A 15727-nucleotide genomic window follows, 5' to 3' on the forward strand; every position below is an offset into this window, starting at 1 on the left:
TCACAGCTGACCACTGGGTGACAGAGGGGTCTGCTAATTGCACAGGGCAATAAAAGAAGGGGCAGGGACCTTAGAGATGGAGGAACAGAACTGAGTGTCGGTCCCAGCTCTGCACATTATGTACTAGAGGGACTGATGCATACAGTTGGGCAGGTTGTGCACTGCACAACTGCAGGGAAGCTGGCCACTCTGATATTTGTCAACAAGGGCCTGGAGTTACGCAGTGCACATACCATGCAGCAGCACAAGGTAACCCCGCGGGGTATCTCGGCCTCAGTGTCGCTATCTGCTCCATGGCAGTTATGACTGTCCAGAGCCAGCACGTGGTCCTCCCTCAGGATCGGCCACAGTCCCCCAGGACTCCTCGGAGCTCCATCAGGCAGGGCTGTTGGAGCTGGAGCCCTGGCACTCTGCTTGTCTCCCCCGTGCCCTGCTGTGCCCCTTCCTCTCCTGGGAGGTGACACCGGACACTTAGCCTTGAGCCTTGATTGCTTCGCTGTGTGTCAGGGTTTTCCCGACTGAAACTTCTGGGGCCTTTAGAGTCCAGTTTATTGAGGGAAAAAAAAGGCTGACGGTTGAATCTGGTTGAGACTGACTGTTGACTTCAGAACTTTGGCTCGAGGATGGGGTGGGGGTGGAGGTTGTCAAAAAACCCCAAATAAACAGAGTCTGCTTCCCAGCCATGGGGCCCACGGTTTTCCTGTGGAAAGAGGCAGTGGGAACCGCGTCCTCCTTTCCCCTGATTCATGGCTGATTCATCTGCGTGTTGGGAGGAGGAGCTGGAGCACGGAGGCCCCTGCCCCCACCCCACCACCCACCGAGGTCCGCTTAAAGGGACAGGGCCTGGTGGGGCCTGCAGGGATGCCCCAGCCTCTGGGGTTGCCCAGACCCTGAAATCCACCAGACCTGGGCCAGCGCCAGGCCTGCCCTCCCTCAGTGAATGATCTTCGCCTCTGAGCCTCAGTCTCCTGGGCCATAAAATGGGCCAGTGCTGCTGCTGTTGTGAGGCTGCTGGGAGGCCTGGTTAATCAGCCGACCCACATTCTTTCCTCAGGGTGCTGTTTGCAGACCTACTGTGTGCTGGCTCAGAGAGCATGAGAACTTGCTCAGAGAGCAAGTTCACCCTTGAACTTCTCTCCCTGCTCTCTGTCTTCCTCCCCTCCTCTCTCCGTCCCTCCTGCCCGCTCCATCCCTTCCTTCTGAAATGTCTCACCCTGTGTTGGTTACCACTGGGGTGTGCAAGCAAACCAGACAGTCTCTGTCCCAAAGGAGCCTGGGGTGGGGGGTGGGCACATGCGGGCTTCTCTTTGGAGACTCTGTGGGAAATGGGCCACCTCCCAACGCAGCCCCACGGCCCTTATGTCTCAGGCCTTGCTCTCCCGCCCTGTTTTATTTTCTCTTTGAAAAATGAAAAAAAGTGACTCTAACTTCACCCCAACCCCAAATAACCACCATGTAGTAGAATTCTGATGTTTCCTGCAAGGCTTTTACCTAACAAGTCTTTTACAGAGGGTTTAACAACGAATCGTCCCCTCTAAAATTGAGTGGCACCTATTTTAAGTAACCTCTGGGAGACCACACTGGGGAGAAAGTCCTTCCAGTGGAGACCGCAGTGCCGTGCAGATCTTCAGGCTGGGTCAGTGTTCAGGGGCCCAGCAGCCCAGGGGTTTGAGGGGGTCCAGGAGCTCAGCTTTGGCCCCAGCTCTGCCGTCCCCCGTGGTGAGACCTGGGCCAGGTCAAGCAGTGGGTGGACAGGTTGGGGCCCAGAGAACTTTCTGGCCCTGGGTGTTGGAGTGTCTGAGTCCAGGATGGAGACACACAGGAAGGCAGCCTTTTCTAATCACCCGTGGGAGGAGAGGCGCTGGCATTCCTCCTTCTGCTGTGTTCACACTGGGCCCAGGTCCCCCTCTGCCGTGGCTGCCTGCACAGGCAATGTGGGCTCAGCCTATGGCTTTCCATGTGCTGTGCCCCTGCCCGTGGGCTCTTCCAGGCCTGGGTCAGGGCACCTCTGCACTCACCCACCCCACGCCGGGCTCCCCTCTGCCTCATCCCTGGTGATGCTGTGCTGTCACTGGTCGGTTGCTGACTTGACCCTCGCCCCCAGCTGAACCACTGTGTCTTCAGCAGCCGTCACGGGGAGCACATGGAAGGCACCCTGCATGCATGGATTGAATAAGGCTGTGAGCAGGGGCAGATTTGGTCCAGCTGGGGCTGCTGGGGGGCTGCCTAGAGGAGGCAGGATGAGGGCCGGGCCCAGGACCGGCCAGAGCATCTTGGTAGGGAGAGCAGAGAGAGGTCGTGCAGGTGGAGGTGTAGAGAAGTGGGTGATGAGCAGAAACTTGAGTCGGCAGCCCGACAAAGGCCACATGGTGGGAGAGGTGATACGGTCCCGACTGGGAGCTGTGCCCATGCCCTGGTGCTTCTCCTCAGGTGAGGCACATGGGGCGCCAGCCTCAGGCCCCAGGGCACGCAGGGGAGCAGCAGACCCACTGAGTCTTCCCTGGTAGAGGGAGGAGGGCCTGGGCCTGGGGGTTGCCCTGGGGTCCCTCTGGGTCATGGGAATTGTTGGTCTGAGGGCATCTTGTGAGAGCTCTGAAGCAGCTCTGAACCTCACCAGGGCAGCAGGCTTTGTGGCTGGTGTCCTTCATCTCTACTTGGGGGCTAGAAAATGAACTCAAGTTCCCAGGGGCAGGAAGGAGGAGCGGACAGGCCTGGGCTGCTTCCTCGGGCCGCACGGCAGCTTCACCTCACCAAGGCAGCCGCCCGCTTTGTAGGTGTGGAGCAGGGCAGCACATCCCTCATGGAAGCAAACGTGGGCACAGAGAGCCCTGGGCCCACAGCAGGCCCTGTCCCTGGGGTGCTTGTTAATGTGACCTCTGAACCTGAGACCCCACTCTGCCGCAGTAGTTTGATCTATGAGGAGCCTCGCGGTGGCCGGCGTCTCCCAGCCAGGCTCTAGCCATCCCAGACAGGCGGCCTTTGATTCCGGCTGACTGAAGTGGACGAGCGCTGGTGTGGCTGGTGCCTGCGGGCCGGCTGAGAGGCAGACATCGGAAGTCTGGGAGACCCAACACCAGAGCTCAAGCCAACCCCCCAGGTCCCAGCTCAGGCTAAAGGGCTCTTCAGGGCCTTGGGGAGCCACAAGGCAGAGGTGGGGGCACCCAGGGAAAGGAGCTCTGCGGCCTGCATTCAGATCCTGGTTCTCCCCTCCCAGTCACGTGTCCGTGGGCAGAGCGGTTCTTCTTATGGAGTCTCAGTGTCCCCACCTTTAAAATAGAGGCAAAGTTTCCTCCCCCGGCTGCCCCCGGAGAGTTGGGGAAATGAACTGGGATGTGCCTGGGGATTGCGTTTGCCCCTTGTTGATTCCTGGAGCATGGACCGCGGCCTGGGTCCTGCCCCGACAGTGGCATCCAGCAGCAGGGACTGCGGCCTGGGCCCTGCCCCCACAGTGGCATCCACCACGGTACCTTCGTGCCTTTGGACGATCCAGAAAACCAGATTTTCCCTCGGTCCCCATGCTCGGCCACTTCCCAGAGATCAAGAGGAACGTGGGCTGCAAAGCTGGACATTATGGACTGAACCCTCTTTGCTCCCCATCGCCAAGGTGGCTGGGTGGCTGGGTGCCGGGTGGGTGGGTAGGCCCCTGGGCAGGGACTCGAAGTTTGCAGTCCTCCATACTCAGTTCCCACAGGCGTGGTAGGAGGGCATCTTCAGTCCCATTTTCCAGATGAGGAATTGAGGCCCAGAAAATATAAGTGATTTATCTGAGGCCACACAGCTAGAAAGCAGACAGGCCCAGCCGAACCCCTAGTGTGTGCAGCCTCCAGCCCAGCGCTCATTCTGGGGCCCAGGAACCACAAGCGAGGCTGAGCCGTGTGCGTTCCAGATGGTGGGAACCAGAGAGATCCTGGCACAGGCCCATGCAGGGAACCCTGAGGTCTGTGGGCCCCGTGCCACCGCATGCCTCAGGCCTGTGGTCCTGGCAGCCATAGCCCCCACTCCTGACGGCAGCAGGAATCTGAGCCCAGGAAGGGCCCAGAGAAGTTCGTGAACCATCTGGCCAGTCGGGCTGGGGTGTGGCCAAGTTAGACACAGATGTAGGGCCCTGTGGACTCAGAAATTGGCAGCCCTTTTTGCCCAGAGGGGCCACACTGTGTCCAGGCCCGGGTAGCTCATAAAGGTCACCCAGGGGTCTTCCACTACACCCCTGCCTGGACACTGCTGTAGCCCTGGGGCTCGGAGGGACCGGCTGGAGCCCATGAGGAGAGGGCCCGTTCTCTCCTGTAAAGGTATTGCTGCAGCATGAGGGAACAGACAAGGCCCAGGGGGACTGACCCGAGATCTGGCCCCAGCCTCACTCCCGTGTGGCCCAGGACAATGTCCTAACCTCTCTCTGAGCCTCCTGGCCAGCCTGGCAGGGTCCAGTGAGAGGGCTGAGGAAGCCCAGAACGTGGAAGCCTTTTTAACCATTCTCGGGGTGGGCGAGCCCCCTTCCCAAATGCCTGGTGTCACTGCACTGCTGTGGGGTAGGGGGTCCCCAACGGGCTCAGTGTGGGCTGAGGCTGACTGGGAACCGGGACAGGGTCTCAGGAAGAGCCTCCTCCTCCTGCCCCCTGGGCATAGGCCTCTGGGAGCTGGCGGTATCAGGGTCTCACTGACACCCCTGGCCCTTCCCGCCAGCGCAGGTCTCCGCCAGCTGAGCAGTCCGCGCTACAAATTCAACTTCATCGCCGACGTGGTGGAGAAGATCGCACCAGCCGTGGTCCACATAGAGCTCTTCCTGAGGTGGGTGGAGACCCCTCGCCCCTCTCCACCTCCCAGTGTCCCCCGGCATGCCGGCCAGCTACTGGGACCCAAACCGGGCTTGATTCTGCAGCCTGGGCAACAGAAACTGGAGTGTCCTGGGGTCAGGCTGACCTCAGTCACATCTCCCAGCTGCCTGTGTGCCCCTGGGGAGGGTGACTCCACATCTGCTGGAGCTGTAGGCACCAAGAAGGTGCACAGCTGTGGGTCTTTGTCCTTTCATGCTGCCACCCATGCTACTGGGTTCCTGCAATGTGTTGGTCTTCCTGAGGGGCTGCGCAGTAAAGCAGACACAGAACCCAGTGGAGGAGATGCCGGGAGGCAGCGGGTGTGTGTGCAAGGAGCAGACGCATGGCAGGCAGAGAGCAGGGCTCGGGGCAGTGGGAACTGGGGGCTCGGGAGGCTTCACAAGCTGAGCCTGAAGTAGGCACCCCGGGAGCTGGGCCAGTGGCACAGGGCAGTGGGGGCAGCTCAGTAAGCTCGGAGGCCCGTGTGGCCAGAGCAGGGAGGAACGAGGGCTGGTCAGTGAACGCATGAATCAGTGCACGGATGAGTGAGGGGAGGAATGAGTGAGTGAGGAAGTGGCAGAATGAATGAGTGAGGGAGGGAATGAGTGAATGTACAAGGGATGAGTAAAAGAATGAATGAACGAGTGGAGTTGGTCAATAGGGAAGCAGGATGTCCCAGCCCCTAGAGGAAGCGGTGTGTACCGTGTGGCCTCACCCCCTCTCCTTGCAGATGCACAGGCAAAGCCTCCTCCCCTTCTTCCTGCAGTGCCTGCCCTGGTCCCTGCCACCATCCCCCACCTCCCCCATCACGGAGACCCTCTGAGCTGCTTTGGGGGAGCCTTGCCCTCGGAACCTGCCACTGTGCAAACTGCCCAATGTCTGATCGCTCACACCGAATCCTGAGGGCTTGTCCCAGATTGACTTATATCCCACGGAAGCAGATGAATGACTCTTCTGAGGTTTAGAGTGTCTCTCCCACCCACCTTTCCTAGCCCTTTGGCCCGTGGGTGTGGACAGAGCTGGCAAACAGCATGGTGAGGAGGCCCTGGCACCGAGCCTCATTCCACCCTGATAGGGATCAGACGGCGGGTCCAGGCGGACAAGGAGCCGGCAATGAGCAGTCAGCAGAGGCCGCCGGCCAGGGCTCCAGGGACTTGCTTGTTTTCACCACACTTTCCCTGAGGCCTCCAGCCTCCCCGGGACGAGGCTCCACTGCCCTAGGCCCGCCCCTGGGCACTGAGAATCTGGTGGCTCATCCGGAGATCCCAGGAGCGATTCCTGCTCCAGAACAGCATCCCTGCTGGCTGACTCGGCCTTGTCCTGTCCAAGCCCCTGTTACTTGGCGTCACTGCCCCTCTGCCCTCCCCATCTCGGGCTCTTCAGCATAGGCTGTGCTCTTTGAATGGGGGTGCGAGAGCACATGACGGGCACACAGCACCTCCGCGTCACATCCCCCACACCTGCTGGGAGCTCCCTGGGCTGTGGGCTGTGTGCTGTGTAGCCTATGTTTCTCAAAACAACCCTGGGGGCACCACCCATGCAGAACCCATAGCCCTGGTTGCCACCCTGTCCAGTGCCCCATGCTGATGGGCCTCTCACTGCCCCCTTGGCAGCACACTGACCCTCACTGCCCTTCCCTCGGGCCCTGGGCCCTGAGATGTGTCATTGAGGAAATTACAACTGGATGCGCTAAGTGGCACTTTGCTGGCCTTCCAGGAGGTAGGGATGGGGGCAGCATCTTTCTGGAAGGCCCCAGCCACCAGGCTCTGAACCAGCTAATTACTGACTCACGCCCTGCTGGAAGCTGTTTCCACCCTCAGAGCCTCCAGTGGCTGATGCCCTGAGCGGGTGGGTGAGACCCAGCAGACAAGATGAGACAGATGCTCGTCAGGCACAGGCCTCCCAGCTGTGACCCCTGACCTGAGGTCTGGATGTGGGCATTTTCTGCAGACCCTGCAGGTGCCAGGCCCTGGGAGGCACCCTGGGGCTTCCACAGGCCACACAGGTGCAGTGGGTGTGGCAGAAGCTGGCTGCAGACGTGAGTGGACAGATGCTGGGGTCACCATGCAGGGTGGCTGAGCAGCCAGATGCCCAGGCTGCCTGGGGCAGACCCCTGCTATGCTCTTTGCCCACCCGCCTGACCCAGGCAAGTAGTTCAGCGTCTCAGGACTCAGTTTTCCCACTGTGAAGACCTGAGAGTTAGGGACGGCAGTAGTTTCTTGTGGCTGCCATAACCAAGAGCCACAGACCACATGGCTTAAAATGACAGAGATGTTTGCTCCCATGGTTCTGGAGGCCAGAGGTCCTAATCAAGGTGTCAAGGTCCTAATCAAGCCAGGCTACTTTCTTCTGGGGGATGTGGGGAGAGTGTCCCAGGCCTCTCTACTCACTCTAGTGTTTTCCGCAGTCCTCGGTACACCTCGGCCCTTAGGCCCCTCTCTCTGCTCTCTGTCTCTGTCATCTCATGGCCTACCCCTCTGTGAGTCTGGACTCTCCTCCTCTAAAGACACCGAGGACCCACCGTGATGTCACCGTAACTTCCTGACACCTGCAAAGACCGTGTTTCCAAATAAAGTCACATTCACGGGCCTATGGGGTTAGGACTTGGCCGTATCTCTTGACAGGGACACAGCTCACCACAGCACCACCCTTGCAGGGTGCCCGTGAGCATTCGATGGCCTGCCTGCCTCCGTGGGAGTGCAGGGTGGCATTTGCTGCCATCCCTGGTCCTGTGGGTCACAGCGAAGCTCCTGTCCTTTGCAGAGACGTTCCCTGCATGTGCCGAATGCTGCCATCCCTCCATGCTTTGTGTGTCACACATGGTTTCGGGCCCTGAGGGGGCCCGTTTTCCTCGCTTATCTCTGCTAAGCAGCCTCAGGGAGTGAGTACCTGCTCTGGGCTGGGCCCCTCGCTGGGGTCCCGAAGGCTCCCACCCTGGAGAAGGTCTCAGGTTGTGTCTGGTGTTCACAGCTGGCTGTGGCATCCCCTGCTGGACGTGGGGCTGTGGCTTCTACTCAGACAGCTGTAGTGAGAACTGGGGACCGTTGCCCATCGGCAAACACCAGTGCAGACCCGGCCAGCTCCACCCCATTCACAGAGAGCAGGGCCCAGGCTGCCTCATCTGTTCCTGTGCACCCCTGCCCTCGGGGTGTCTAGGGCTCGGGTCCTGCATCTGCCGGCTGCCAGCTGCCACATTTGGGGCTTTGGGCAGCTAGCCTGGTGGTGGGGGTGGAGGGAGGTGGGAATAAGCCTTTCCCAGCCCTCCCAGCGCTCACGCCCTCTGGATGATCAGGAATCTGCCCCAGCCTCTGGGGAGCCTCTGTTCCTGGGTATTTGCTAGAGACCCGGAGGATGCTGTGTGCGCAGTGGAGCTTTTCCCCTCGGGCCAATTATTGTCCTGTTTGTTGAGAGGCGTTTAAGAGCCCAGGCATCACCACTTGGCGGAGGAGGTGTTGTTGTCCCATTTCCCATGTGGAGAGACCGAGGCTCAGAGAGCCTCACCGACCTGCCCACGACCAGGCAGATAATAAGTGGGGCCTGGACTTGGGATTAGCATCCTGGTCTGTCTGGCTCCGTGCTCCGTAGTCAGCATGGCGAATGCAAGCTGGGAGTCATCTGACACGTCTCAGGCAGCCCGTCTCATCTCAGCAAATTGCAGCCGGAGGTGATCATCATCACCTCTTTATGGCTGTGACGGTGTGCAGGCGCCAGGGACTCAGCCAGGTCACACGGCCAGGATTCAAATGGAGGCTTGAGGGACTCCAGACCTGTGTTCTGTCAGGCGCACATTGGCTCTGCTCCTCGCTGACCAGCCCTGCCACTGCACCCAACTCTTCCGTGTCCTAGCCCCACCCTAAACACCTGCCTGTGTCTCCCTGGCTGCAGACACCCGCTGTTTGGCCGCAACGTGCCCCTGTCCAGCGGCTCTGGCTTTATCATGTCAGAGGCCGGCCTGATCATCACCAATGCCCACGTGGTGTCCAGCAACAACGCTGCCTCGGGCAGGCAGCAGCTCAAGGTGCAGCTACAGAATGGGGACTCCTATGAGGCCACCATCAAAGACATCGACAAGAAGTCAGACATCGCCACCATCAAGATCCATCCCAAGGTGGGTGGGCGTGGACAGAGGGGCAGAAGCACCTGGGGCTGGGCATGGTGGCCTCTTCCCAGACGCCGGACCCCAGAGGCAAGCTAGCTTCACCTTGCATCGGTCAGTGGGAGGAACCCGGACCCAGGGAGGACTGGCACCTGGCCCAGAGTCACGGCTCGAAAAGACCTGGAGCCCAGGTCTTTGGACTCCTTGCCCTGTGCTCCCCGAGCCACTAGATGCAGGACAGAACCAGGAAGCGTGCAGCCCACAGTGGGTGGGCTGTGGTCCCGTATCACACCCCATGGAGGTGCTTCACTTTCCTACCTGGGCCCACTACTGGGGATGCACCTGCCCCGTGGGATGGCGTCTGGGTGTGGGCGTGGAGGCCAGTGGGCTGCCGTAGGGAACACTTGGGACAGGGGCCCCATCCCTCCACCTTCACATCTGTACCTCCCACCAGCTGACCCACCAGAGGCCTGCACTGAGGCCCCCAGAGTCCTCTTGTTCCTCCACTAGCTGTTTCCAGAAGGCCTGCTCTCAGCCGGGTGCTGACTGCACTCCTCTAGTTCTCACCACAGGCCTGGGAGGAAAGGGCCAGTATGAGTCCATTTTCACACTGCTATAAAGAACTACCTGAGACTGGGTCATTTATGAAGAGAAGAGGCTTCATTGACTCACAGTTCTGTAGGTTGTACAGGAAGCATGACCGGGAGGCCTCAGGAGACTTACAATCATGACGGAAGGCAAAGAGGAAGCAGGCATGTCTTCTCATGGCAGAGCTGGAGAGAGAGAGAGTGAAGGGAGATGTGTCACATACTTTTAAACCATCAGATCTCACTACCACGAGAACAGCATGGGAGAAGTCTGCCCCCATGATCCCATCACCTCCCACCAGGCCCCTCCCCCAACACGTGCGGATTACAATTTCACATATTTGGGTGGAGACACAGAGCCAAGCCATATCACGGCCCTCATTATCTTGGGATTTCAGATGAGAAAACTGAGGCTTGGAAGTTAGGTAACTCGCCCAAGATTGCAGTGCACTGGAGCAGGGCCGACCCGCTCAGCTAGGACCCCAGCCTCCCTCCAGCTTGTTCTTGTCTTGCCCAATGCCATGGTTATATGACCCTGGGGACCAAAGTCGAGTTACCTGCGGCCTCCCCATGCCATGAGGTCACTGAGTCCCATGTCTCACACCAGCGTTGGACCCGGAGCTTCCCTTGGGCTGGGAAGTTCACCTTGGCTGGTTTGAATTTGGCTTCCTCTCTTTCTGAATGAAAGTTTACAGCATTTGTGATGAAGTCTTTTGCAAAGGGAGTTTCCTCTTGCCCCATCAAGGGAGAGGAGATTTAATGGTTCCAAGGAGTTCCCCTAATGGGGACCCTTCCCTGCTTTTCAGCCCTTTCACGGTTGCTATTGAGTCTGGGGGCACCTCCATTTTAAAGACAAGGAAACCCACTGAGGGGTGTGCTCAAGGACAGGAGTTGGCAAATTTTCTTTTCTTTCTCTTTTTTTTTTGAAACGGAGTTTTGCCCTTGTTGCCCAGGCTGGAGTGCAATGGCTGGAGATCTGGGCTCACCACAACCTCCACCTCCCAGGTTCAAGCGATTCTCTTGCCTCAGCCTCCCGAGTAGCTGGGGTTACAGGCATGTGCCACCATACCCGGCCAATTTTTTTGTATTTTTAGTAGAGACGGGGTTTCTTCATGTTGGTCAGGCTGGTCTCGAACTCCTGACCACAGGTGATCCTCCCGCCTTGACCTCCCAAAGTGCTGGGATTATAGGCATGAGCCACCGTGCCCGCCCCTTTTTTTTTTTTTTTTTTTTTTTGAGCCGGGTTCTTGCTCTATCACCCAAGCTAGAGTGCAGTAGCAAGATCTCGGCTCACTGCAACCTCCACCTCCCAGGTTCAAGTGATTCTCCTGTCTCAGTCTCCTGAGTAGCTGTGACTACAGGTGCCTGCCACTACCCCCGGCTAATTTTTGTATTTTTAGTAGAGATGGGTTTCACCATGTTGGCCAGGCTACATGGCCTTGAACTTCTGACCTCAGGTCATCCCCCTACCTTAGCCTCCCAAAGTGCTAGGATTACAGGAATGAGCTACTGTGCCCAGCCCCCAAATTTCCCTTCCCTTCCCTTCCCTTCCCTTCCCTTCCCTTCCCTTCCCTTCCCTTCCCTTCCCTTCCCTCCCCTTCCCTCCCCTTCCCTTCCCTCCCCTCACCTCCCCTCCCCTCACTTCCTCTCTCCCTCCCTCCCTCCCTCCTCCCTCTCTCTTTCTTTCTTTTTTGTTTTTTTGTCAGGGTCTCACTCTGTTGCCCAGGCTGGAGTGCAGTGACACAATCACAGCTTACTGCAGCCTCAAACTCCTGGGCTCAAGGAATCCTCCCACCTTGGCCTTCCGAATAGCAGGGACTACAGGCACGCACCACCACACCTAGCTAATTTTTAAATTTTTGGTAGAGACAAGATCTCGCTGTATTGCCCAGGCTGGTCTGCAACTCCTGGGCTCAAGCAATCTTCCTGCCTCGGCCTCTCAAAGCGTTGGGATTACAGGCATGACCATGGTGCCCAGCCAGCAAACTTTCCATGAAGCCAAATGGTAAATATTTTATCTTTGCAAGCCCTGTGGTCTGTCACAACCATGCATCTCTGCAGTGGCAAGAACGCAGTCATAGCTGCACAGGTGGGTGTGGCTGTGTTCCAGTAAAGCTTGATTCACAAAACAGGCAACGAGCGGCATTTGGTCCTTGGGCCAGTTTGCAAACCCCGCTCAAGGACCCCCATGGGAAGAGGAGAGCGAGACTAGGGGCAGGTCTGTCTGTCCCCTGCTGGTGGCTGTGGCAGAATGCTGGCAGGACTGGGGGAGTGGTGTCCAGGTGGGGCTGAGCAGGATGCCACACCAGCCACCTGTGGCAAATGGCTGCCAGCAGAGCTAGTGCGATTCACGTCCTGCAGGCCCTGGTCAGCACCTATGGCTATGACCTGAGGTGGGAAACACCCTCCTAGCCCCTAAGCATTAAATCGAGCCATGGGAAAGGCTCCTGACCCTCACCTGTGCACCCTGCTTGGGTACAGGGAGGATGGACCAACCCCTTCCCAGCTCACAGCCCTCACCTGTGTACCCTCCTTGGGTGCAGGGAGGATGGGCCGACCCTCCCCAGCTCACAGCCTCACCTGTGCACCCTCCTTGGGTGCAGGGAGGATGGGCTGACCCTCCCCAGCTCACAGCCTCACCTGTGCACCCTCCTTGGGTGCAGGGAGGATGGGCTGACCCTCCCCAGCTCACAGCCTCACCTGTGCACCCTCCTTGGGTGCAGGGAAGATGGGCTGACCCTCCCCAGCTCACGGCCTCCCGGGGTTTCAGACATTGTTATTTCTGCCTCTTCGGCTGGTCAGCAATGGAAAATGTCATCTCTCCGGGTCTTCGCCTTCCAATATGCAGGCCTGGTTCTGCCATCTGGGGTTCTCTCTGCCATTGTCTGAAGCTCCTTGAGCCCCAGCGGCACAGAGAATAGAGGAGCGGCCTGAGCCTTTCCCTCGCCAGCACCCGCCCACCAAGTGCTCCTTTAATCCTGCACGGGGCTCCACGTCGCCCCCGTTATTGGTAGCTTTCTCCTCGTATTGAAAGCTAGAAACTTTCTCATTTGACATGATGGTGTATTGTAAAAGGGAAGAGGACTGAAATGGTGAGAAGGACCAGTGGCCTGGTGGAGGGGAGCCGTCCAGAGGGTCAGAGGCATGGGGTCCTGCCCCACTGATCTCCTGAGCTGGGGTGAGGCTCATGCGACCTGGCGGATCGCAGACCCACGGGAAGCTACAGGGTAGTGCCACAAGGTCCCAGGAGCCTTTCCCCAGCTTCCCTCAATGGTGACATCTTAGGTAGTGGGTGCAAAACCAGAACCAGGAAGTTGATGTGGGTTCGAGCACAGAACCGCCTTCCCCGAGTTAAGTGTGCATCTGTGCTTCGGCACCTTCTAACAAGCACCGAGGACCACCTTCTTGGAGTGTGCACCACGCAGCTTCTGGAACACAGAGCCCGGCTGCTCTCCGAGCTCCCAGCCTAGTTGCAGAGTCAGATAATCAGACAGGCTCCGCTGGCCCCATGCAAAAGCAGAACAGGAGTGTGCAGGTGTCTCAGTGTGCACGGCAGGAGCGGAGCTTGGCTAGTGGCGTCACCTCTCCAGGCCTGAGTCCCCCGTGTGTCTGTATTGGAAGATGAGACTGAACTGGATCAAGGATTTCAGAACTGGGGCTCCCGGAGTCCTTAGCTGGGCTCCTGGGGCCCGCAGATCTCTCTGCATCAAATGTGTCAGTTTGTGTGTGGTGCATGTGCAGTAGTAGTTTTTACCAGGTGTCTGCAGCTTTTACCAGATTTTTAGAGGACATGTGACTATCAGATCATTAGGCTTAATAATCTTGGAGGCAGTGGTCAGCTGCACCCTGTGTGCACCGCCCATGATGAGCACCCATGCCTGCCCTGGGGGAACCTTTGCTCCCTGGCGCAGCTGAGCCTCTGTTCCATGGACTCCAGCCCTGGGTCTCAGCACGGGGCTGCCCTGGTCTTGGTCTGCACTGGTGACCTGCCTGAGCCTTTGCAGTCCTGACGGCTTTGCACAGATGTGCCTGCCTTCTCTGGGACCCCCCGTGCCAGGATCTGACTCCAGTCCTCACTGAACGTAGACGGCTAAGCCTCCCTCTCCATGTCTTCTTCCCTCTCCTAGAAAAAGCTCCCTGTGTTGTTGCTGGGCCACTCGGCCGACCTGCGGCCTGGGGAGTTTGTGGTGGCCATCGGCAGTCCCTTCGCCCTGCAGAACACCGTGACAACGGGCATCGTCAGCACTGCCCAGCGGGAGGGCAGGGAGCTGGGCCTCCGGGACTCTGACATGGACTACATCCAGACGGACGCCATCATCAACGTGAGTCCCAGGGACGGGAAGCCGGGGCACCTGCCATCTGTGCCCAAGACCTCAACCTCAAGGTAGTCTCTGACTTGGCTTGCCCCCATCTCCAGAGCCATTCTGTCACTCGACACATCCACTTACTAGAAAGTTCTCTCTTTACAGTCAGTGGAGCTCTACTCCTGTGACTTCCACCCCAGGGTGCCAGTCACCCTGGGAGTCAGAGGCAGCTGTCTTTGCTCGGGCAGCCTTTCAGAGAAACAGAGGCGTGGCCATGGCCTGTAAACACCTTTGCCCAGCTTACGCACCCTGGCCAACGCCGCTTGTCATTATTATTGTGATTATGTTGCTGGCACCTTTAGCATCCACAAAGCACTTCACGCAGATGCCGCAGATCACGTCCATCCAGCTTTGCCATGACTCGGGCGCTTGGCTGGAATCTGAGTCTTTGTAGAGGGTCCCCCAGGCCAGCAGGATAGGAAGTAGCACTTCCATTCTCCATGCACCAGGTGGTGCTGCCTGGCCTCAAGGGTGTAGATGCCAAAGCATATGGTTTGTGCAGAGAACAGTAACAGTCAGACCTCGGTCATCAGGCGCCATCCACATGGCCTCTGTGGGCTTGGCCTTCTTATCTGTGAAATGGGGACAGCACTGAGACCTTGCCATGCTACTGCGGATGAGATCTGCTTATGCGTCTATGCACTGGTTAGAGGTAGAACTGGAAGAAGGAGCTCTGGGAACCCTCGGGCGGGGTCAGGCACCGCTAATGCTGTTTCCTCCCCCTGCAGTATGGGAACTCCGGGGGACCGCTGGTGAACCTGGTAAGTGTCCCCTAGAGCCCAAATCTCTAGATTTCTGGGGCTCTTCTCACATGGGCGTGCTGAGCCTTGAGGCAGGACAGGCCCCACAATATGGTCCTAGAACATTAATTAACACCAACTATCAGGAGTGCAGCTGGGCTGGAGGCCTGGAAGGAGGAAAGACCAAGGCTGCCCCAAGTGCCTCAGGGATGCTGGTGGCCACCAGGAATGAGGACTCACCCACGAGCAGCAGCTCAGTCCAGGGCCGTGTGCCTGTCAGGGGAGCTGGGGCAAGGGAGACGCAGGTGTGGGGCTGTTCACCCCAGCCCTCCCTGGGTGTACACACAGGATGACAGGGGCCCCCTCGTTCTCCCCTTCCCAGTTGTGTCTTGAGCCTCACAGTCAAGCTCAGCCTCATCCCAGGTGAGATTTTTCCAGAATAAACCAGGAAGCTCAGTTCAGAGCTCCTAGGCCCTGAAGAATCGGATAGTCTCACCCCTGGAGCTCCTGTCCATGGCGGGGGAGGTGCCCAGATGTGAACAAGGCCAGCACCGTGTGAGCCACATGAGATGGCTCTGGAGGGATGCTGGGCAGGAAGACCTGGCAGCTGATGTGAGATCAGGGAGGGCTTCGTGGAGGTGAGCATTACACAACAGCGAATGAGACTGAAGATGACTTGGTACAGGAGGAAGAAATCCCAGGGAGAAGGCACAGCATGAGCATTGGGGGAAGTTTAGGGAGGGGGAGATCAGACAAGGGGACAATGAAAGGGCTGGTGGCCCATGTCCTGCTGCCTCAGGCCTCGTGTGCAGATGGGGCTTCACCCTGTGTGCCCGAGATGTCTCCCAGGCTTTTGGCAGGGCTGAGGGCATGCCCTGGCTTCAAGGAAGCTCGTGTGTGTGGTTTAGGCTGGAGGCCAGGAAGCCAGGAGGCTGCTCCACGTGGTCCAGGCAGTAAAGATGGGCACAGAGGGCCAAGGGTGGACACAACTCAATCTACTGGATCTCACACTTGGCTGCTCTTCCTGCCTCCTGAGCTTCCAGGGACCAGGAGGACAAAGGGTGCCTTGACCCAAAGCTCTGCCCCAGGCCCCAGAGGGTCCCCTGGTGAGCTGGCCAGACCCTGGCTG

General features: G+C 58.6%; 1 protein-coding gene across 2 annotated transcripts in view; it reads left to right on the forward strand.

Annotated features, from left to right (window-relative positions):
• Window positions 1-15727, forward strand: part of HTRA3 (HtrA serine peptidase 3) — a 37965-nt gene that overhangs the window by 8079 nt on the left and 14159 nt on the right. For both annotated transcript variants that reach the window (XM_008018016.3, XM_008018015.3), the window contains exons 2-5: window positions 4686-4785; window positions 8697-8919; window positions 13622-13816; window positions 14587-14619. In XM_008018016.3, the coding sequence (XP_008016207.2) occupies window positions 4686-4785; window positions 8697-8919; window positions 13622-13816; window positions 14587-14619 (551 nt within the window). The remainder of the gene's footprint in view (window positions 1-4685; window positions 4786-8696; window positions 8920-13621; window positions 13817-14586; window positions 14620-15727) is intronic.

This window comes from Chlorocebus sabaeus, chromosome 27 (assembly GCF_047675955.1).
Source record: "Chlorocebus sabaeus isolate Y175 chromosome 27, mChlSab1.0.hap1, whole genome shotgun sequence".
NCBI classification, from domain to species: Eukaryota; Metazoa; Chordata; class Mammalia; order Primates; family Cercopithecidae; genus Chlorocebus; species Chlorocebus sabaeus.